Consider the following 24,997-nt stretch of genomic DNA (forward strand, 5'->3'; position numbering starts at 1 on the left):
CAGGTTTAGATGCCCCCATCTAACAGGTGGATCCTCTGCTACTCCCGAGAAGGTATGCTAGATAGTTGTAGCATGCTGCATGTTGCACAACCTGGCCTTCAGATGACATGTGCCTTATCTGCAGGAGGAGGAGATTGGAAATGCCCCTGTGGCAGCAGTGGATCCCGAGGACAGTGAGGATGAAGAGGCAGAGGATGAGGATGTGGACAATAGAACATCAGTTATATGTCAGTATTTCCAATGACACACAGGTGAGATAGTGGAGCTGACCATTCCTCTGATTATTCATGTTTTCAGTGAGGCTGTAGCAGGATGGCATTCACTTCATTTGCATAGTAACTAACTGTCACTTATGCCTTCTCATTTTGCAGATGTTGGTGCTACAACAACTCGGTACTGATGTGATGACTACAGACAGCTACAGCTCATTACTTGTTTGCTATCACAGAGTTCAGGGCACTTGCACAAGATGTAACTGCACATTTTCATCACATAAAGCACTATGCAATGGAATGGGGTGATCATAGAAGTACATCCAGGGTATTGGTCCAGTCTGTTTGTAGCACAGGTCCAGTGTCCAAGGGGCCATAGGAAGGGGAACAAAGGCAGTTCAAAGTGGACAAGGTGACATAGTGGGACACAAGGGGGACATTCAGGAGGGTCTCATTTCCTGCTGTGTTCTTGGTCTTGGCAAGTATCTCTGGCATCTGTCTGGGTTGCAGGGAACATTTGCAGGGTGGTTTACCTTCTGCAGGGGGGTGCTGGTGGCCTGTGGGTCCTGTGGCAGGGTCTCCTGTCCACTAGTTGCAGTAGATGTGGTGGGCTGTTCAGTTGACTGGCTAGTAGAAGGGGCACGCTGGTTTGCTGTATATTCCCTCATTATGTTGGCCATATCAGCCAGCACCCCTGCTATGGAGACCATGGTGGTGTTGAGGGCCTGCAAATCTTTCCTGATCTCCTGATGGTGTACCTCCTGCAGCCGCTGGTTCTCCTGCATGATGTCAAGAATCTGGCCCATCTTGTCCTGGGATTGTTGGTAGGCCCCCAGGACATTAGTGAGTGCCTCCAGGACAGTCTGTTCCCTCAGCCTGTCCTCCCCCTGGCGCACAGCTGTCCTCCGAGTATCCCTGTCCCCCATGCCTGTGTCCCCTGAACGGTGTGCCCACTGCCACTGACCCCAGGACTCCGATTATCTTGGCTGTGAGGTGTGGACTGGGATCCCTGTACAGGTGGGCACACTGCTGATTGACGTGTCCTGGGGACAGAGGTGTGGGAACTTTGGGTGGGTGCTGTGGTGTTGGATACTGAGGGGGGAGGCTCTGTGGTGGACTGGGAGTGGGCTGGGGTGGCCGACTGACTAGTGGTCCCTGATGGGCCAGGAAGTTCATCCAGATCTAGATGTCCAGAGTTACTGTCATCACGGGGGCATCTCTGACTGGATCGCCGTGGCATCTCCTCGCCGCTGGGATTGGCTAGGGCACCTACAGGGATGTAAGTGATGTATTATGCATCATGTCTGTGACATATTCTACATCCTTAGCGTCCCCTATATCATTGCTGTTGCCCTGCTACCTTTGTTTGTGTATGGTGATGGATTGTGGGATTGTTAGTTCTCCATGCTGTGCATGCCTAGGTGTTGGGTGTACATGCAGGGCTGGGAGGGCTGTACATGCAGAAGGTATGGAATGCATGGCTTGGCATTGGGGTTAGGCATATGTTTAGGTGCACTGTACGGGATGGAGTAGAGTGTTGGGAGACAGGGTAAGGGGGTGAGATGGCATGAAGGTATGGGGGGTGAGAGTAAATTTTGATTCACCAGTCACTAGTGTCCAGTCTTCCGGCTACTCCAGTAAGTCCCTCAGGATGCAGCATTGCTCCTCCCATGCTGTCAGCTGTGAGGGAGCAGGTAGGGGTCCACCGCCGGTTCTCTGGATGGCGAGCTGATGCCTTGCTGCCATGGAACGTACCTTCCCATGTAGGTCGTTCCACCTCTTCCTGATATCGTCCCTTGTTCTTGGATGCTGTCTCACGTTGTTCACCCGGTCCACAATTCTCCGCCATAACTCCATCTTCCTTGCTATGGATATTTGCTGTACATGTGCTCCGAACAGCTGTGGCTCTACCCTGACTATTTCCTCCACCATGACCCGCAACTCCTCATCAGTGAAAAGGGGGTGCCTTTGTGGGGACAGGGGTGTTATGTGGTGTGTGTTGTGCAGTTGGTGTTGAATGATGTGGTGGGGTGTGGGTGTGTGACGGATGGCTGGGTGTTAGTGGTGTGTGTAGTTGTGTCTGTGATTAGCGTGTCTGTCTCTTGGCTATTTTTCACGTTTGTAAAGGGTTGTGGGTTATATGGGTGTGTATTTTATAGTGCTGTGGGTGGGTGTGGTGTGTGTTTATTAGTGACAGGTGTGTGTTTTTGGTATTTGCCAATGTTGAGATGTATTTTTTATGGGTTGACATTCTGACTGTGCCGGTGTGTACTGCCAATAGTTTACCGCCGTTGAATGTCCGCTGTGGTGATTCGTGGGTCGTAATGTGGAGGGTGTTGTTTTGTTGGCATGACGGTGTGGATGTTCTTACCGCCACTTTACCACTTACCTTTGATCTGGCAGATTTGTGTTTGTAGCAGTATTGTGTCAGTTTAGAGTGTGTGTGTCATAATATGGCGAACGGATGTTTGCTTCCGTGACTGTATGTTGGCAGCTGTCACCGCAGCGGTAAGCAGGATTTACCGCCAATTTCATAATGAGGTCCTATGTGTATGTTTGGACCTAGACTGTATCAATGGCTGAGACATATGTGTACTTTGTACTATTGGTATCAAATGTGTACCGGAATTGACATTTACACATGAATTGGGCCTACACTGAAAATAAATGAGACAAATGGAATTCACAACTACTTCTTTCATTAGTGCTCCTGGTATGTTGGTCAACATACAAGCTTACTGCCATGTGTGACATTTACTTAAGAACACAAAATGTGTTGAAAACCCATTATTTTAGTGGAACTTTAACTAATACTGAAACTAGGTACACCATTGAAGATACACTCAACTCACACTTTGCTAATAAGTACCCTTTGTACTCATATTGACTTTACTTGTATACCACATGACTTGTGTGTTGATTTGTTAACCAGTGCAGAATATGTGGTTCTGTCCACTCACACAGTGCGCGATGATACAATACTTCAAACTGTTATTTTTTTATACTAACATTGCAGTATAGGTCAAATGAATGCAGCATGTATGAGCATAGTATGCTGCATGGTGAAGGAATATGTGTGGCACATTGACACACATTTTGTATTACTCAGATTTTGTGATACCTTCCTGTTAGCACGTGGTAACAGTGTCTGTGTATTATTAATTCACATAATCAGCACCTGTGTCATACACAAATTTGTACATATGCAACATTGCAGAATTGGTAGGGTAGGACACAATGGAACCTCATTGTCTACATGTTTGCATTGCAAGGGGGGGGTAAGGTTTCGTTACGCCACTGCTGACAAATCATTTTCATTCCCAAATTGAGAAGACAGTACCAATCCTGTGGGGTTAAAGACATTATGATCAGTATGTACAAACATCAAGTGTAAGGGCCTGATTTAGATCTTGGTGGTAATAGTCCCAACGTCAGTTTTTTAATGTAAAATCCGTCCGCCTGCTAGAAGGTCCGCCCGTCCAGTTTAGGTATTGGGGTCCCATAGCTGATAAGCTGCCGGAGTCCTGCTGACTCAGCCAGAACTTCCTAACTGTGTTGACAGCAGCATAGAAGAAAGTGGCTGACAGCAGGACTCCAGCCACCCTTTCCGTTGAGTAGATTTGGATGTGCCTTCCCGTCAAACAAACTGTGGCTGTGCTACCTCCACACCTGAGATGGCGGATTGGAAGGTGGGGGGGTAGAGGGGGGAGAGGGGTTGAATGAGCTAAAAACCTACCTTTTTTCCTGATTACACTTCTGTATTCAAATGGACAAGGCCTTCCGTCCTTGATGCCACTGGACCAAAGAGAAAACACAACCCCTCTTCGTCGGACTCGAAGGTAGGGAATCCGCATCGACAGTCTACGTGGTGCAGTCATTGCACATGAGCTCCGAACCACTGCAGCCATATACATATCACAGTATTTTTTTTAAATGCTTTGACATGCATATACCAGGAATACAATTGTGTTGGAAAAGGATGGGGACCTACTGGTACAAGGCACATATCACACACATACACAGATGTCATTTGGTGTCAGTATTCATTGCCAAATGAATGCTGGCACCATAATGTCGTGTACCTGTGATGTGCTCCCAGTTTTTTTTTGTGTGTGTGCGATTGGATTGGCTGGCTGAGGTGGAGAGAGCTGGAGTGGGTGATGTGGTTGTGTCAGATTGTGTGCCACTTGCATATGGATCTGATGTTGTTTTGTATGTTTGGTTGTGTGCTGTGTTGCTGTATGTAACATTCAACTGAGTGTCTTCGATGTGTGGTGGTCTTTGTCATGATGTGTGTGTGTGAACTGCCCCCTGAGACAAGCTTGCTTGCCCTAGACACGAACGTGCAGTTGGCATCTTTAAATATTTGCGCTGCTTACAAATTGGAGTTAGCAGCTAGACATCACCCTTGATGGCAGTGTTATAATGAAGTAACCAGGAAGTGGCATAAACACAAAACACAATCCAGGAGTGGAATTAGGAAATAAAAACAACCCAACTCTTTTACGACTTATGGGCACTTCAAACAGTAAAAGGTTGAACCACTAAAAAAAAAATCAGATCAATAGAAATTAATATTTTGTTTTTAAAAGGTCATATTACAAAACTTAGGGACTTATTTACATGCCCCTTGTGCCGCCCTAGCATCATTTTTTCTGATGCTACAGCGGCCAGAAGAGTCCCCACACCCCAGCCCGTATTTACAAAGTGGCACAATGGCACACATAAACAGATGTCATTTTGGTGACAGTATTCATTGCCAAATGAATGCTGGCACCATAATGACATGTACCTGTGATGTTACGCTTCCAGTTATTTATTTGAGTGAGAGAGAGAGAGAGAGAGAGAGAGAGAGTCCGTGTATGTGTGTGTGTGTGTGTGCGCGTGCAATTGGATTGGCTGGTTGAGGTGGAGGGAGCTGGAGTGGGTGATGTGGTTGTGTCAGATTGTGTGCCACTTGCATATGGGTCCGATGTTGTGTATGTTAGGTTGTGTGTTGTGTTGCTGTATGTAACATTCAGGTGAATGTCGTTGTGTGGTGGTCGTTGTTGTGATGTGTGTGTGAACTGCCCCCCTGAGTGGCAGCATCTTTGCTGCATTCAGCCTGGACAGGCACAGACAAGCTTGCTTGCCCTCGGCACGATCGTGCAGTTGGCATCTTTGAATAGCTCCGCTACTTACAAATTGGAGTTAGCCGCTAGACCATCACCCAAGATGGCGGTTTTAAAATGAAGTAACCAGGAAGTGTCATAAACACAAAACACAATCCAGGAGTGGAATTAGGAAATAAAAACAACCCAATTCTTTTACAACTTCTGGATCGCTTCAAACAGTAAAGGGTCGAACCACGATGAAACATCAGATCAATCAGAGGAAGCATTGCCACATTACCATGCCGGTGGATCGGGTGGTAGAAAGAGAAAGCATGGTGACATCTACGTCAAGCCACAGGCTTGGACCAAAGTCCTGCTCCAGTAACATCAGCAGAGTGGAGTCAGATACCTTTGGACTTGGTAAGTTATGACGTGCAACAAACCTAATGGAAGGCACTTAGAGGTTTTCAGGTATTTATACATAAAGCACATCATAACCTCTGGCAATAATTTTGCTGGCGTTTAAGGAAACAGGAAAATCAAGACATGGTTGGCATTCGGGTACCAGTGTCATGTCATGGCTTGTACTTCGGAATTGACACATCATAGTATGGTCATATGGCAAAAGAGGGGCACATCACTGGATGGACATCAAATGGTGAAATTGTTACATAAAGGTTTGTAGGTGAAACAGAGGCACATTATTTTATGATTAGTAGGTGGGAAAATGAGTACATTATGGCAAAGCTGGTTTATGGAGAGAGCAGGGACATGGCCAGGAAATAGGCACTTTATGTAATAACTGCAATGTAGACAAAAATGGGTATACCGTGAGTTGTCTGGGACCTGAGGGAACAGGCCTGCATTGCATGACTTGCATATAGAGGATATGGACTACATCATGGTATGGCTGGAATATGGAAGAGCAGTTTCATGAATGGCATATGCAGGAAAAGGGTCATGAAATGACATGGATTGAACATAAAGTTACCTGAGAACATTTTGGCAATTACTAGCACAGTGACAATGTTAAGATAATATTCTGCGAAAATTGTGTATTTTCAGTAAAGGACACACAAATATTTGGAAACAAATGAGCTCTGTTTGACCCGATTAAGGGCTGGGTGGTGAAGAAGGAAGACAAAGGGAAGACAGGAGATACGGACCCCCAGCTTTGGTAGTTTAGGTCGTTTGCCACTGGTGTCCATCCTACTATGGCTCTGCAGACTGGCCCAAGTACGACCCTTTCTGCACTTGATTCTCAGAGTAGGAAGGGCAAACAGTCACAGGTTTCTTATGGAGCTGATATGAGGGGCAAACACTCAACTCAATAATCAACCAACAGACACAATATTATAATGTAGAGCCCAGTGCTTAACTTTTACTGAAAAAACTACTTTAATCCCACATCAGAACTAAAAACGACACTGTTCACTAAGTACATTACATAGGGCTACCAAAGTTGCATAATAGCAGTGAGGCACCACACCCCTTCTCTCTCAGTAATAGTCTCCCCTCATGGTACTGACAGGGTTCCCTCTATTACCCTTACCACTGTGGGATTAGGCAAGATCAGGCGCAGGTGCAATGGCTCAATAAGCATTCCCTATATGGAGATGTATCTGAGTTCAATGTCTCTTGACGTTTACTCGTACAATAGTCTCACCTGCGTGCCTCAGTCTCTTGTCACTCTTGTGCAGGGATACCCTCGCAATTTACATGCATTTTTAACAGTGATCTAAATTCTGCAATGAACGTCGATTTACACCGAATCTCACAGCTTGGCTCTTCTTCCACAGGGAACGCTGCAGTTACACTTCAGGACAAGGTCAATCTAGGGGAGGAGTGTGTGCCAGGCAACACAGCCCTCCAGTGCTCAGTGATGTCAGATGGAGCCTCTGGGCCGAGTATCTTGCCACAATGACTTTGGGGGCTGTTGCAGACTCCAGGCCAATCAGGATTCTGTTCTGCCAAGGTGACTCAGCAAATCTCCTTGTCGAAAGCAGCAGTATCTGTCTCTTGAGCTTGAAGCAGATTTCAAGGTTATACCCTCTGGTAGAGGCTTAGGGGGTCATTCGGACCCCGGCCGGCGGCAGAAGCCGCCGGCCTGGCTGGGACCGGCAGAATACCGCTGCGCGGTCAAAAGACCGCCGCGGGTATTCTGGGTTTCCCGCTGGGCTGGCGGGCGACCGCCAGAAGGCCGCCCGCCAGCCCAGCGGGAAACACCCTTCCATGAGGATGCCGGCTCCGAATGGAGCCGGCGGAGTGGAAGGGGTGCGACGGGTGCAGTTGCACCCGTCGCAATTTTCAGTGTCTGCATGACAGACACTGAAAATCTTTGTGGGGCCCTGTTACGGGGGCCCCTGCAGTGCCCATGCCATTGGCATGGGCACTGCAGGGGCCCCCACGGGCCCCACGACACCCCATACCGCCATTCTGTTCCTGGCGGCCAAAACCGCCAGGAACAGGATGGCGGTATGGGGGTCGGAATCCCCAGGAGGATTCCCCAGGGCAGCGGGAAACCGGCGGTACACCGCCGGTTTTCCGTTTCTGACCGCGGCGGTAATGCCCATGGGAGCACCGCCAGCCTGTTGGCGGTGCTCCCGCGGTCGTTGGCCCTGGCGGATTTTACCGCCAGGGTCAGAATGACCCCCTTAGCGTAGGAAGCTGGCTCTCTATATAGTGCACTAAAATGAAGCACACTGTGCAGTGTTCAGTGGATCCCCCAATTGATATTACAGAGGCAAAAGTAGATAGGACTAAAGCTCTATTTGTTGTAGTGTGGGCGAGCAGTTAGGCTTATCAGAGGGAAAGTGCTAAGCATTTGTTGTACTCACAGAAGCAATAAATGAGAGACACACTCAAATAAATCCGAAACCAATTTAGAAATATAACAGTTATTTTTATTTGTTTCAAATCCAAGAACCTCGTAAGTAGATTTTTAAGCATAAATACTTTGCAGTTTCACAAATAGACACTTAAGGACAAATTTATGGAAAGTGGCAATGCACTCGGTGCAGCACCACTTTCCCTGCGCCCCTAGTGCCGCCCTATCACAACCATATGTGCACCGTATTTAAAATACAGCGCACCATGGCACAAGGTAGGGGGTAATAGCGTCAGACTATGTGACGCTATTGATGAACTCTGCAGGAGTAGCGCCTAAATGTTGGCGCTACTCCTGCAGAGTACAAAGGAGCCCGTTCTAAATAATGGAAGCCCCCTTTTAACGCCTGCTCTGAGCAGGTGTTAAAAGGGCCAAAAAAAATGGCACAAAGAAATCTCATAGATTTCTTGCACCATTTTTTCAGCCCCCCTAATGGGGGAATGCCCCCTTGCATACATTATGCCTGGCGCAGGCATAATGTGGCGCAAGGGTTTACAGGGTGGAGCAATGCAAGCATTGCACTACTTTGTAAATATGGCGCGTGGGAAATGCCACTGGAATGCCACATTTGGATCAAAATAAATGCTGCAAATGTGGCACAAGGTGGTGCTAGGGACTCATAAATATGTTCCTTAGTGCAATTTTCAGAGTTCTCTCAATGTTATCCTATCGATGAAAACAATGTTCAGCTAAAACAGGGTTAACAACAACATAGAAAGCCAATCTCAGGGAGTTAAGAAAAGTACTGGACCACACCAACAGGTCACACTAATCAGCTCTGGGGCGGCAGTAAGGCGTTGGGTGCCCAATGGTTTCCTACAAGAGTTTGGTCCTCGTGAAGACAAGCTGCAGGCTCTGGTTAGGAAGCCAGTCAGGGACAACAAACAGGTAGGTAGTGGACTTAGGGTGCTCAGGGATGTGGGTGCACCTTTGGTCCTCTTCTCCTGTGCCCAAGGGTGACAGATGCAGGGGTGTCTTTAGACGTCGGATTTTCACATCTGGGAGCACTCACAGTCAGAAGGTCCTGTATGTTGAGGCTGCAGGTGGCGGTTGGGAGTCTGGCAGGTGTGGACCCAGGGTAGACTCGAGCTCTTAGGACCTGGGGGACGGCGTTGGCACTGGTGACCCACCTCAGCCGGGGTCAGGCGTCATGGGTGCAGTGGTTGCTGTCGAATTTTCTCGCTCCACAAGCCTGTGGGAGAGGGGGCCTTCGTGTAGTGGCTGCAGCATCTCCGTGAGTCCAGGATGGGTGAGACCACACTGGACTCGGTCTCTGGACAACTGGGGATCTGCGTTGGCACCATCAGTTGGCTTCACCTCATGTCATGGACGTTGGATGCAATGGTCACTTCTGGTGTCTGCTTTCCTGGGTTCCAGCACCTGCATACTCCTTTCTTTGGAGTTTCTTGTTGCAGGGCAATTCCGGTGCCCACAGGAGACTTGAGTCTTTATTGAAGGCTGGACGAGTTGGCTTGTTGTGCAGGATCCTTCGAGGTCAGCAGGCAGGCCGAAGGGCTGGTTCCAGGTCACATCTTCGCCTCTTCTGTGGGTGCAACTCTTCTTTGTCCAGGTCTTCTTAGGTTGTCGAAATCTGATTCTAGTGTTCAGGAGTGCCACCTACATTTTCAATTTAGGGGCGTTACATAGAGTGCCTGGCCGTAGCCAATGGGTGACCACCTTGAGGGTGACTACACCCTTCTTATGACCACTTCTGCTGGAAAGTGGGCATAACCTAACTCTAGTGGCCTAATTTCTTCCAAGCAAGAGGTAGGAATTTGAAAAGTAGTGTACACTTCAGCTCATCCACCTTGAGGGTGTGACTGGCATGAAGTGGGCACTCCTCGTAATTTACCTATTTTCCAAAAATGAGGTCAGGACAGGGAGTTTGGTGATCTACACATTTGGAGAGACTAGGGTTGCATTATAAAGGTGGCAAGGCCTTTGAAGCTCCCTGTCCTGCAACGTCCATCTTGCCTGGAAGAGGAGCTCACACCTTTGCCCAGAGCAGGCCTTTGTCTCAGGCCCACAAGAGCGCTGACTCTCACCTTGGGCGAGGGGGAGAGAGTGGGGCGCGGGGCAGAAACACATCTGTGGTGGCTGAACTTGTCAGGACCAGTCAGTCAGCACACTAGTAGCTGGTAGGTTTTCAGGGGGTACATCTAAGATGCCCTCTGTGTGCATTTTTTAAAAATAAATCCATCACTGATGTCAGTGAGGGTTTATTATTCTGAGATGTTTGATACCAAACATCCCAGGATTCAGAGAAGCCATCATGTAGGTGGAGAACTCGTAATGACCAGTCTCCAGCACATCCATTCAAAATGGCTTCCCTGCACACTTACTGTGTCTCAGAATTGACAGACATAGCAAGGGCATATCTGCTCATGCATATGCCCTCACGTATGCCTGGATGCACCCAGACTTACACCTGGCACATGCAGTGCTAGGGGTCCAGCATACAGGGGGTTGTGCCAGGTTGTGCTTTCAATTTAGCCTGAACCAACACGTGCAGTCTGCAATGGCAGTGAGTTTGGTGAGGGGTCCCTGAGGGTGTCACAGTTGGTCCTGCAGCCCTCAGAGACCTTCCTTAGTACCCCAGGCCCTATGTTCCAGGGGTACCATTTACTAGGGGCTTACAGTGATAGCTAAATCGTTTGCCAATTGTGCAAAACAACCATGTAGTTTTGGGGAAAGAGATCTGGCACCGTGGACCTGTTTAGCAGGGATCCAGGGCACTAACAGTCAAAGCCATATCACCTAGCCAAAAAGTGGGGCTTACCATGTCAAAAAGGATTTGTTCCTACACCTGGTACAGTTCACTTCTGAACTGTTCAAAGAGACTGAGGACACCCTTCTAGCAAGGGCATCTGCTGGATCTCTTCAGCTTCCTCTGCAGCGTATCAGGTTAAGAGCACACTGGAGGTCTCCTCTAGCACAATCTCTCCTCCTGAAGGACCAGGAAGACTTCTTCCCTCTCTCCACAGGCAGACATGCTTCTACACAGTTTGGCATACCCTCAGCACCTCCAGGATAAAGTGATGACTTCTCTGGGAAGGTGGCTGTCAGGCAGCCACCAGCTGTGGGTGCATAGCAGCCCTTCGACTACTTTGGGGAGCACTCACTGCCTAGGTCAAGAAAAATGTAGGACTGGACTAAAGTGGAGGTTTTGGATCTCACTTTTATACACATATTTCAGACTTGGGGTGGGAGAAAGGGTGTAAATTCACTATCTCCTGCTTCAGAACTGATTTGTTTTGGTTCCCTTTCAAATATTATTTCTGTGTTGCTCTCCAGACACAGCATTTGAGTGAAGTGACGCTTCTCACCTAGATAGCACTTGGACTTGTTCTATGCAAAGCATCCAAAACATGGGCCCTCTGAAGTGTGGGATTTCTGCACATGGCTGTCTTCAGCTCCCTGAAGAAGTAATCAAAGGCAGACAAAAGTGAAGGCCCGGACTAGAAAGTCCTCCACTTGAACAATGGAAACTGCAGTTCAACTGCTTGCTACCACCATCCACCAAATGGCTGATGTTCCAATGTTCGCCCCTACCGCCCGCCCAATGGCAATGTTCACAGAGAACAAATCAGCCCTAATCAGAGTTAATCTGCTCATTGCTAAAAAAGTTTTCATTGAATTTGTAAAGGTAGAGCTAGCTCAGTCCTTCTCACTTCACTGTCTACATCTCCACACACAGAGTTGTACTGCTGTACGCTCTCACGCTCACTGGTCATGGGATGCCAATGCAAAGTTCTTTTTCTTCACGAGAGAGGAACTCAACTAAAGAGGGGTCAGTAGGTCACCATCACACAGTATGCTGCCATTACCACTTTAAGGTCATTTTTTATTGTTTTAACTGTTTGTGACAGTTTTAATTGTATTATTTGAACATTTGCCAATTTTGCCTTGCCTTTTCCCCGGTCCACTGTGGCTCTTGATCAGCCGATTGGGCGGAGGAAAATTAGCCCTATTCTACCCACTACCGGGGACTGTTAGTGGGCTAGTGTTGCAGGGGAAACACCCATAAAATTGACATGCCTGAACAGACGCACAGCGCATAGCCCTACGGTATGGTGCTCCAGCCATTTTTTATTGTTTTAACTGTTTTTTCATTGTTTTAATTGTATTATTTGAACACTTGACAATTTTGCTTGCTCTTTTCCCAGAACACCACGGCCCTTGATCAGCAGATTGAGCGGAGGGAAACAAGCCCTATTCTGCCCACTTCCAGGCACTGTTAGCAGGCTAGTGTTGCGGGGGAGCGCCCATAAAATTAAGATGCCTGAACAGACACGCAGCTGGTGTGCCAAAGGCAAGCCGATCGCCGCTCATCCATGCCTGGACTGCGCTGTGCACCAAAACCCCTGGCATTTTTGCAAAGGAAAAGGTCCCAAACCTAACTTATTCTGGAGAGCAGCTTTAGAGGTGGGGAAATCAAGGTAACTTATCAGTCTGCCTTTCCCCTATTTATTTTAGTGAGCTCTGCTATTATAACATGAGTAGTTGTCCTTTGTGTGAATTTCAGGTCACATCCCGACACCTATTTCCAGTACAGCTCGTGCCTCTCTCAATAGGAAAAATGACTGCTCCTAAAATGACCAACTATTTGGGATTTCTTATCAATGCTAGGTCTCTTATCAAAAATAAAGATTGCGGAATTCATCATGGGTTTTTGTGACAGAGACCTTGGCTAAGGAGTCATCTGGTCCTGACCTGGTAGATGCCACTCCCCAGGATACACCATTACTAAACAGGGTAGAATAGGCAGAGTAGGGGGAAGGCTGGCAGTCATACACAAAACCAAGTACACATGCCTTATGGAACCTTTTCATACTTTGGCCCTCTATGAAGCACTACACTGTTCTATAAAAACAATGCCTACCAACTTGTTTGTAGGAATTTGAGTTTACAGACTTTCTAGACCTAGGTCTGCATTTATTCCCGAGTTTCACACCAAATAGAACCTTACTTGGATAAACACAATATTACACTTCTGAGAGACTTTAATTTCCAAGTGGCGTGGACACTTATCTCATCCAGGTTAGACTACTGTAATGAGCTCTACTTGGATACCAACAAGACTATAACAGCCAAACTACAGTTGGTCCAAAATGCGGCAGCAAGATTGATTCTTGATGTTCCCAAATCTCGTTTTGGCAGGGTTTGAAAGGTCCATTGGCTACCTGTGTACAAACGTATTACCTTCAAAGCTTTATGTGTCGTTCACAAGTCACTGCATAACATCAGGCCTGGAGGGATTAAAGACATGTTTCCATGGTATATTCCCTCCAAACAGCTTCCATCCTCATGTCAAAATAGTTTAATTGTTCCTAAATACGGACAGGCAAGCTGGGGAGGTACAGCCTTTTCGGTGGCCGGATCCAAGCTATGGAACTCCCTTCCTTGTTCCATCTCCAGACTTCAGGTTTACACCCCATTCTGTAAGGCTTTAAAAACCTGACTTTTTACTCTTTAACGGATGTTTCTGGGCTTGAGATCATGGAATTTCTATTTCTGTCTTCGCTTCTCTCCACCGTACTAACTGCTATCAGCACCTTGTTGCCTCTGGGCATTTGCTAGTGTTCTATAAATGTTTTTAATTTAATTTCATACACAAGCAACAGGTACATTATTAAGGCAGCTAGGTACACACCTCCAGATCACAAAGCATGTTGTAGACCTTTCATTATCATGGGCAAGCCAATACTTTTCTGCACACACTAGATAAGCGTAACACTATTGCCCAAATAAAAATCCAGGACACCACCATACCCATTTACCAAGCACATTTACTAAAAATAAAAAGCTGGTGTTTTGCGACAAGTGGGAGAATTGTGAGAAAATGTCAAGTAGGTGTTTGAGGACAATATTAATCTTTTTGTTTATTGACAATGAAAACCAAAGATGATATTTGGGGTTGAGGCCAATGAGTGCATTTTCAGATTACACCAGGATAATATTTTGGGATAAAATGAGTGTATTTACAAACGTTTGAAACGAAAATGTTAATGGTAATTCATACTAATTTGGGTGGTATTGCTGATATTGTGGAATCATGTCTTTTTCACAAAGGTTCCTTTCTTGGTAATGTGAATGTTTTGAAACGAAAATATTAATGGTAATCAATTCTAATTTGGGTGGTGTTGTGGATATTTTGGAATCATGTCTTTTCACAGAGGACCCTTTCTTGGTTATGTGAACGTTTTTTCTCATGTGAAGGCAGTTCTTGATCATCACTAACATATTTCATAGCTTAATTAACATTAAATGTAGCATGTGTAGCCTGAGTTTGTAAGGCCTGGGTAATCTTGCTTTTATCCCAGAGTGTACATTCTATGACCTGAAGGACAGCTTTGCTTGCTAGAGCACGTTACCCCCATTTTTTACTTGTGTGTCAGTTTGTTTTTGCCTGTCTCACTGGGGTCCTGCTAGCCAGGACCCCAGTGCTCGTAGTTGTGGCCTGAATGTGTTCTCTGTGTAGTGCCTAACTGTGTCACTGAGGCTCTGCTAATCAGAACCTCAGTGCTTATGCTCTCTCTGTCTTTAAAATTGTCACTGCAGGCTAGTGACCATTTTTACCACTTCTGATTGGCACACTCGAACACCCTTATAATCCCCTAGTATATGGTACCTAGGTACCCAGGGTATTGGGGTTCCAGGAGATCCCTATGGGCTGCAGCACTTCTTTTGCCACCCATAGGGAGCTCAGACCAATATTACACAGGACTGCCACTGCAGCCTGAGTGAAATAACGTCCACGTTATTTCACAGCCATTTAACACTGCACTTAAGTAACTTATACGTCACCTACATGTCTAACCCTCACGTGGTGAAGGTTAGGTGCAAAGTTACTAAGTGTGAGGGCACCCTGGCACTAGCCAAGGTGACCCCACATAGTTCAGGGCAATTTCCCAGGACTTTGTGAGTGTGGGGACACCATCACACGCGTGCACTACATATAGGTCAATACCTATATGTAGCTTCACATTGGTAACTCCGAATATGGCCATGTAACATGTCTAAGATCATGGAATTTTCCCCCCATGCCAAATCTGGTATTGGGGTGCCAATCCCATGCATCCCCGGGGCTCCAGCATGGACCCCGGGTACTGCCAAATCAGCTCTCTGGGGTTTTCACTGCAGCTCCCGCTGCTGCCAACCCACAGGCAGCCCAGTCCTAGGAAGGCAGAACAAAGGATTTCCTCTGAGTAAGGGTGTTACACCCTCTCCCTTTGGAAATAGGTGTTAAGGGCTGGGGAGGAGTAGCCTCCCTCAGCCTCTGGAAATGCTTTTTTGAAGGGCACAGATGGTGCCCTCCTTGCATAAGCCAGTCTACACCGGTTCAGGACCACTGCCTGCTCTGAAAAAACGTTAATAGCGACATTCACACCTTTTGCGAATGGGTTACCACCAGTGTGACAATGGTGGTAACTGCAAATTGCTTTGCGACTGCGTTCGCGGTCACAAAGCAATTCTGCATTGCGGAACACCCCTTCCTATTTGAGAGTCGCATTCCCATTTTGCGAGTCGGTACCGACTCGCAAAATGGGAATGTGCATCGTGATTGGCATTTTGCATGGCGCAAACTGCGATTTTCGCAGTTTGCGCCATGCAAAACGCGTTCTATATCTGGCCCCATGTTGCTATGAATGCTCGACCAGCACAGCTCCACCTTACCTGTTCAACGCACTGTTACTTCTGATAGACCTCCTCATCTGCCATCAATGAAACAAGGTAAAGTGAAATAAAAGAAGCAACCCTTTGTTCCTGAGCAAGACCATGAGAGGACAGCCATTGGATATATACAGGAAATTTTGTGTTAATAATTTCCATTCGGGCATAGCTTTTTGATGCCATTTACAGCTGGTCTGCTGGTAAGGAAAGTTTGGAATAGTATGGTGGCAACACCATAGGACATCTTGGGAATGTTCCACTCAAGAGTCATTAAAAGAATGTTCCCAAGTGTTGGGTGGCTCATACCCATCAAATGAGACGGCAGAAGACTAATGTGGTGAAGACAGATTTCTTCCTTATGTTCAAGTTGAAAGTTGAAAAAAGATACTCTGAAGGAGACAACACCTTAGATGGGGCATTAATGATCTTCTCATCCAAACTAGGTCTCACAGACAAGATTCAAGGGTCTCAAGAGGGGGGATGGTTTCTAATTCCAACTCTGTCCTCAAACACAACAATTTTGAAAATGAGAGTCTATCACCTGTGAGAAAACCAATTCTGCCTCAGAATGCAGTCCGCTAGACTTGCACATAATTTCAATTGGTTTAGGGAGAAATTTTATATACTCATGCATTGTTTCACACAGGGCACGCTGTGTGTGGTAAGATTGAATAAAATATGTGCTCCTCCACTTGAATGGTAGATCTGTATCAGAATACTACTGCATCATATTTGGGCACGCACAAGTGTCTTTACCCTAGAACAAGTATAATCGATGTAAAAGTGAAGCCTATACCAAGAATTGGTTTGTGCTATGAACTTAACGAGTAACCAGTATACGATAACCTAGCATACTTGTCTAGTCCAAGGCCAATGATACACTGCACTGGCCTTGGAACGGACACCTGTGAAACAATATGAACATTAAGATGTGCAGATGATTTGAGGGACTGTAAACGGTAAAAGAATGTTAATGGTCCTACAAATGATAGGTACTTACCAGTCAACCTTTCTCATGCTATGGGCAATTATGAGAGCATCAATGCCACACTTTTCTCTTTTTTTGCCTTTTTGACTGTATTTTTTATACAAATAACTGAAAATTCGTTATCAGTGTTAACTCAAACAAAATTGAACTGTAACATCTCTATAATCATCCCCCATCACCTCTAATTTTTCTCTTTTTTAGGAGGTTGTAAAAAGACCTCAAGGTGACCCAGATTATGGCAGAGGCCACTAGTCCACTACCAATCCCCACCACCCCAATGAAGATCATTCGATGCTCATAAGTCCAGTCAACGTCCAAGTGTTTATGGATGAAGCCAAGGATAAAGTTATCCGGGGCCACCTCTAACTCCTTCAGCTCCTCCTTGGTGGTGTGGTATTTGTCAAAGTTCAGTTGCACCATTGACTCGGAGATGATCTTCAGACCAAAGTATATCCTCTTAACAAATTTGGAGGTTTGGAGCTGCAAGACATCGCACCGGTATGTGCCAGCATTTTCCTCCTTGGTTGCGTTGAATCGGATGATGAAGCCTGGGACCCTGTAGACTTTAAAGAGCGCATCAAGTGTGGTGATGAGGCCATATGCATATCTCCATGTGTACAGAAAGGACTGGAGGCCTATGCCAACTGTATTGCTAGAAAAACAGTTAATCTGAAAGGGAGTGCCAGTGGGGATGGTGAATGTTTGAAGGCCACAGTCCCAGCTGATCATGCATTCATCTCGGCGCTTCTCGCACTCACTCTCAGATCCATCTGGCTTGACCAGGCAGAACTCCTGCTCCTTGACTCCCAGTCCACAGCTGACACTGCATCCAGTGCTCCTCACCGCCACCTTTGCCTCAGCACTCAAGAGCTCAGGCGGGAAGGTATATGTGGTCTCATCAGCGTTGATAGCAAAAATGATTACTCCGAAAATGACACAGCTTCTTAGGGGCTCCATGCATTGCATAGCAGGGAAACATTCATGTCTCTTGATACGTGGAAGAGTCTGTTCTGCTGCCAGATCTAAGCAGCTTTCTTTAGAGAAAGTCTTCAAAAAATTTCTATTTGGTGACCGATGAAAGAAGAGCCTAGAGTTGGAACATTCAGTAGAAAAGACATAGTCAGGTCAGACAGATACATGATGGTGATGCGTTGCTTGACAGTAATTTCTTAAATGTTTAAACATTTAAAGAAAAAATTGAAGATATATTATATACTGCTTTCTACAGGACTTTATTGTCTGACTTCTGTCATTCTTTTTTTATGTGCTGTCTACCAGACAGCTTAGCTGACTGACTGAAAAAGACCTATTATCAGCTTACCAAGAACTTAGAGTGAACTTGTAGCCCACTCATTGCTTACCATTGATTGGCTTTATTGTTACTGTCATTTGCTTGCTTAGTTTTCGATGGCTTGCCTTGTCCAACATATGTTCCTCCCCTGGAGCATAGCCCCTTTAGTTGTGTCTTTCCACTGCTCACTTTTAGACAACTACTTTTTTCTTTTGACTTAAACAATCCCTAGTGTGCCTCTCCCCTGTACTTATTGTCGCTCATCTCTGGGCTACCCCTACCCCTCCACAATCCATGTTTCTTCCTCTCGCTGTGTGCTTCTCAACCTCTCCTGCGCTTCGGGTTGCTCTCACTCCCTTGTATTCTTCTTCCCCAGTCCCAGTTCTCCCCCAGTCACTGTTCCATTACCCCTCCAGCTCCCCATCCATTTTATGCTACTTTTCATCTACCCTGCCCACTCCCCTTGGCTTCTCGACTCCATATGCTTCTCCATTGCTGCGCTGTGTGAAAGGGTGTAGGCAGGAATTCCCTATATTTACCAAAATATGGCAGATTCCTGCTCCCTGCCTGCGCTGGTGCACAATCTGCTGCCTATGGCCAACGCAGGCACCCTTTCGCCATGGAGTAAGGGTGCCCATATTGCAGAGGCAGGATTGCTTTTGTGCAGGCAGGATTGTTTTTGGCTGTGAACCGAAAGTCCAGCATCAAGCATAAAAATACCAAATGTACACTTCTGTGGCACATCATAGCACGGAGTCCGAACACCGGGTTGGAAATACTGAGCGCATAACAATGGCAGCCTGGCGTCTGTGACAAAATCACAAAAATCAGTTCCACTTCTGACCTGGAAGTATTGGCTACAGGACAGTGGTGGCCTCCAGCTCGGTAATTCGCCGTTTTTTTTAATGTGTTCATCTCAGTACTCGTCCTAGAAAGTAAGGGGCCCTGTTAAATTAAATGAAGTTGGTGGGGTTCCAAGAACAATTTTTTTTTTTTTGTACTGTGCTCCCTTTAGTACAATGTAAGCACCCGTGGGGCAGAGGCCCTCTTATCCTTAAGATACGCTAAATTCCTTGAACATTCTTCTCCTTTACTTTTTTATTACTCACAAGAATCTCTAAACTACTGCAAACAGCATCCACTTTAATAACTCTTCGTTTGGGTATTAAGTACGTCTCAACAGATCTGCCACAGTGACAGTTACCGTCTGCTCCACGTGTCACATCCTGAACCACTGCTTCAAGAAGCTAAAGTACTGATCTTCCAGACTACTAACGATTTCTAAAAAAAACACACAAAAAACTAATTCGTGTGAGCCTGCCTGACTCCTCGGTGCCTCCTAGCATTCTGTGAAAGTGCTTTTACAATGCCGGAAGCTGTTGAGGGTCAAACAGCTTAAAATTCTAATTTCTACTAAACAAACGTGAAAACAAAAACAGGCACCTCCAGTCCCATATTTTTCCCGCTAAACATTTAGAGATATATCCCAATTGCCTTTGAGCACACATCAAAACTTGTGCATATGGCGCTCACATTTCAATGAAGCTGACAGAACTTAAAGTGCACAAAAGTCCTTACCACACAATCCGAGGCTCCTCCGAGTCTCTCCAAGAAAAGGCAGGAGGCACAGCTAGAGCGGAGGTGCGGCCTGCGTATTAAGGTGCTCGTGATTGTTGTCAAGCTATGACACTGCTGTCATCAGTAGCTTTTTATGACATCTTAGCCACATCCCTCAAGGGTATCTCCTTCACGAGAGAGTGCTGCCTAGGGGTCCTCCCCTCATCTTGGGGCTGAAACTAACTGAACATATTGCTCCTGCACTCATTGCACTGGGAACCCGCCTTGCTGAGAATCGAGTTAAAAATCCTCTGCCTGCTGTGTACTGCCCAGGACATAGCGGAAGCACGCTTGTATCTGGCCTAGGGGCACCTAGTAGTTTAAGACAGCTTACTTGCCATGAATAAACAGATTAGATGTGCTTCAAAATAGGTAAATAGATTTTACAGCAGTAGCGCTGGGCACTGAATAATCGCAACATTTCAGGTGCCTCCGAACCCTTCAGAGGGCCCACATGCTACAATTGCCAAATGAATACGTGTGAGATATGGGAGACTCAGCGACCCTTTTTAGGGTCGAGCCTGCGTCGCATGCGTTTCGCTAAGCGAGACGCTTTAGGAATTAAAAAGGGCTCGGAGCCCTGTCCAAGTCACATCAGTTTCTTTTATTGGCTCGTGGGCTTGCCTGTTAGAATATGCTTGATTTCATTAGTGGAAGGCATGCATACGTCATGCCTTTTCTGGTGGATAGCCCTCCTCAAGCGCATCGACCAAGTACAGAAAACATGCGAGGCTCGCTGTTTTCCGTCCGGCTCGTGGACTACTTTTTCTCTATTTTCCCAGCGCGATCTCGCTTGGCAGAAGTCGAGCGTTTTACATAATATCGACCCTGTTACACAGTTCACTGCACTTTTTCCGGTTACGTACATAATTGCACTTTTGCCGATAGGTTTCATTACCAGTGAAAAGTCCGGTTAGGAGTTTACAACGCTATCAGCTCTAACATGAGGAAACACGAGACTCGTTGCATTGCAAATGCTTGTTTACATTTTGTATCGGGGGGAGAAGGGGGAGGAGCATTTTTTAAAGTTACGTCACTGTGAAGCCCCATTTGACCTCCACCTCTGACTGTCCTGCTGGACCTACCTATCACAGTTACTCCACCAGTACCTACTGACCAGACAGAGACACCCACTGAACAGATGTTGATGTGCACCCAGAAGAAAGCAATATAAATGTTTTTGCAGACATGTTTCCTTTCCCATGGCTCAGCCCTTCGATTCTCATTCCCAATAAGCCTCCAATTTGAGATGCACTTTGGAAAGAATAGGTGGGATTGAGAACTCACTTCTGTGAAATTTGCCCTAGTTTTTGTGATTACACCGTCCTCACCACATGTTCAGCTTCTCACTCTCAACTCCCAGGTTCTTAACCTCATTTCTAAGTAATTTCTCCAAAACAACTCAAATGCAGTCAGAACTCGATGATGCCACCTAACCAAGCGCGGTTCCTCCGCTAGGGCGGAGGAGCGATGCGCCACCCCGCCAACAGCAGCTGCAAACATTTTACTACAAAACAATAATAAACTATGCTTATTATCGTTTTGTAGTAAAAGGGGCGGGCATTGGGCATGACGAGCACTGAGGGGGAGTGCACAGCACTCCCTCACTCATTGCGCATGTATGTTTGGCTGGCCATGTGCCGGCCAAATACACATGTGCACTGTGCTCTCTGTTGGAGAGAGCAGGCACAGGCACAGGTTCCCAGTCTGCCTGCGAGTGCCCTGGTTGGGCTTTCCCAGCCAATCGCTGCTCTGAGCAGCGTCAGAATTGGCCGCAGGGCAGGCTGGGAGCCTGTGTCTGCAGCAGAGGAGCGGCGCGGTGGTGGCAGCGATGATGCAGGTAAATGTTTAAAAAAAAACAAAAAAATTCCTCCCCCAAACTCTTGTCCCCGCGTGCCACCATGCGCCTAAAAAGTACAGGACCTGCTCATGCACCTAACTATGTTCAACGCCTACATGACCCCACTTTCCAGGATCATCCGTGCCCATGGAATCAATACTCTATCCTATGCTTATGACACCTGTAGAAAAGTGCCCTTTTGACATGGTGTAGGAGGCTGGCCTGGCTTGTAGTGGGTACCAAAGGTACTTACACCCTGTGCCAGGTCCAGTTATCCCTTATTAGTAGAATAGAGGTGTTTCTAGCAGCTTAGGCTGATAGAAGGTAGCTATGGCAAAGCAGCTTATGCTGAACTAGGAGACATGCAAAGCTCTTACTATACCACTTATATCATATGCACAATATCATAAGAAAACACGATACATAGAGTTACTAAAAATAAAGGTACTTTATTTTTATGACAATATGCCACAAGTATCTCAGTGAGTACCCTCAGTAAGAAGGTAAGTAATATACACAAGTTATATGTACACAAACCCAAAAAAGGTAAGTAAGAGTCAGAAAAGTAATGCAAACAGTGTAAAATTACAATAGGTTGCAATAGGTGAACATAGGTCTAGGGGCAACACAAACCATATACTCCAAAAGTGGAATGCGAATCACAAATGGACCCCAGACCTATGGGAGCTTGTAGAGGGTAGCTGGGACTGTAAGAAAACAGTCAGGGTGTACAAGATACCCCACTCCAAGACCCTGAAAAGTAGGAGTAAAGTACACCTACTACCCCAAAAGGACACAATAGTCATGATAGGGGGATTCTGCAAGAACAACAAACACCAGCAAGGCACTGAAGGTGGATTCCTGGACCTGAGGACCTGCAAGGCAAGGGGACCAAGTACAAGAGTTGCAATAGTGTCCAGGGGGGGCAGGAGCCCAGGAAAACCCCGGATGAAGGTGCAAGGAAGCTGCCTCTGGATAGAAGAAGCTTGGAATTCTGCAAGAACGAAGAGGACTAGGAACTTCTCCTTTGGATGGAAGATGTCCCACGTCGCGATGAAGGTAGCAGAAGTGTTCCCACGCAGAAATACCACAAACAAGGCTTGCTAGCTGCAAGGGTCAAGGTAGAGGTTTTTGGGTGCTGCTGGGGACCAGGAAGGGCCAGCATGTCACCCCTTGGAGGAGGAGACAGAGGGGTTGCTCAGCAACTCAGAGAGCCCCCACAGAAGCAGGCAGCACCCGAACAGGCACTCAGAAGATTTGTGAAACGGGGCTGGCTCAGAGTCACAAAGGAGGGTCCCATGATGCCGCAGGCCAACTCAGAGGGTTGAGCACTGCAGGACGGAGTGCTGGGGACCCAGGCTAGGCTGTGCACGAAGGAAATTCTGGAAGAGTGCACAGGAGCCGGAGCAGCTGCAAATCACGCAATACACAGGTTTGCAGTTTAGCGTGGGGAGGCAAGGACTTACCTCCACCAAACTTGGACTGAAGGATCACTGGACTGTGGGAGTCACTTGGATAGAGTTCCTGTGTTCCAGGGACCACGCTCGTCAGGATGAGAGGGGACCCAGAGGACCGGTGATGCAGTCTTTTGGTGCCTGAGTTAGCAGGGGGAAGATTCCGTCGACCCACGGGAGATTTCTTCTTGGCTTCCAGTGCAGGGTGAAGGCAGGTGACACCCCAGAGCATGTACCACAAGGAAACAGTCTAGAAAGCTGGCAGGATGAGGCGCTACAATGTTGCTGGTAGTCGTCTTGCTACTTTGTTGCAGTTTTGCAGGCGTCCTGGAACAGTCAGCGGTCGATCCTTGGTAGAAGTCGAAGAGGGAGATGCAGAGGAACTCTGGTGAGCTCTTGCATTCATTATCTGAAGAATTCTCCAGAGGAGAGACCCTAAATAGCCAGAAATGGAGGTTTGGCTACCAAGAAAGGAGGATTGGCTACCAAGAGAGGTATGAGCCTATCAGAGGGGGTCTCTGATGTCACCTGCTGGCACTGGCCACTCAGAGCAGTCCAGTGTGCCCCCAACACCTCTGTTTCCAAGATGGCAGAGGTCTGGGACACACTGGAGGAGCTCTCGGCACCTCCCCTGGGAGGTACTGGTCAGGGGAGTGGTCACTCCCTTTCTTTTGTCCAGTTGCACGCCAGAGCAGGGCTGGGGGATCCCTGAACTGGTGTAGACTGGCTTATGCAGAGATGGGCACCATCTGTGCCCATCAAAGCATTTCCAGAGGCTGGGGGAGGCTACTCCTCCCCAGCCCTTCACACCTATTTCCAAAGGGAGAGGGTGTAACACCCTCTCTCAGAGGAAATCCTGTGTTTTGCCTTCCTGGGCCAGGGCTGCCTGGACCCCAGGAGGGCAGAATCCTGTCTGAGGGGTTGGCAGCAGCAGCAGCTGCAGTGGAAACCCGGAAAGGCAGTTTGGCAGTACTCGGATTCTCTGCTAGAGACCTGGGAGATCATGGAATTGTCCCCCCAATACCAGAATGGTATTGGGGTGACAATTCCATGATCTTAGACATGTTACATGGCCATGTTCGGAGTTACCATTGTGACGCTATACATAGGTAGTAACCTATGTATAGTGCACGTGTGTAATGGTGTCACCGCACTCACAAAGTCCGGGCAATTTGCCCTGAACGATTTTGGGGCACCTTGGCTAGTGCCAGGGTGCCCACACACTAAGTAACTTGCCACCCAACCTTCATTAAGTGAAGGTTAGACATATAGGTGACTTATAAGTTACTTATGTGCAGTGCAAATGGCTGTGAAATAACGTGTACGTTATTTCATTCAGGCTGCAGTGGCAGGCCTGTGTAAGAATTGTCTGAGCTCCCTATGGGTGGCAAAAGAAATGCTGCAGCCCATAGGGATCTCCTGGAACCCCAATACCCTGGATACCTCAGTACCATATACAAGAGAATTATATGGGTGTACCAGTGTGCCAATGAGAATTGGTAAATTTAGTCACTAGCCTGTAGTGACAAATTTAGAAAGCAGAGAGAGCATAAACACTGAGGTTCTGGTTAGCAGAGCCTCAGTGATACAGTTAGGCACCACACAGGGAACACATACAGGGCACATACTATGAGCACTGGAGTCCTACCTGGCAGGATCCCAGTGACACAAGGGCTAAAACAACATACATACAGTGAAATATGGGGGTAACCTGCCAGGCAAGATGGTACTTTCCTACACAACCCCCCCCCCCCCAAACAAAGGACAATAAGACTAGCCATGACCTGATGAGTCTTCATTGTCTAAGTGGAAATATCTGGAGAGTCCATCTGCTTTGGAGTGGGTTCTCCCAGGTCTATGTTCCACTGTATAGTCCATTCCCTGTAGAGATATGGACCACCTCAAAAATTTAGGGTTTTCACCTTTCATTTGTTTTAGCCA

General features: G+C 47.0%; 2 protein-coding genes across 3 annotated transcripts in view; both read right to left on the reverse strand.

The window, feature by feature from the left end:
* RBBP5 (RB binding protein 5, histone lysine methyltransferase complex subunit) overlaps nt 1-24,997 on the reverse strand; it is a 570,252-nt gene that overhangs the window by 12,974 nt on the left and 532,281 nt on the right. The gene's annotated exons all lie outside the window — the stretch shown is intronic.
* Nucleotides 17,020-17,940, reverse strand: TMEM81 (transmembrane protein 81). The gene has a single exon (XM_069242548.1). It carries the CDS (start codon nt 17,818-17,820, stop codon nt 17,020-17,022), a length of 801 nt encoding a protein of 266 aa, XP_069098649.1. The 5' UTR covers nt 17,821-17,940.

Source organism: Pleurodeles waltl, chromosome 6 (genome assembly GCF_031143425.1).
Source record: "Pleurodeles waltl isolate 20211129_DDA chromosome 6, aPleWal1.hap1.20221129, whole genome shotgun sequence".
Classification (NCBI taxonomy): domain Eukaryota; kingdom Metazoa; phylum Chordata; class Amphibia; order Caudata; family Salamandridae; genus Pleurodeles; species Pleurodeles waltl.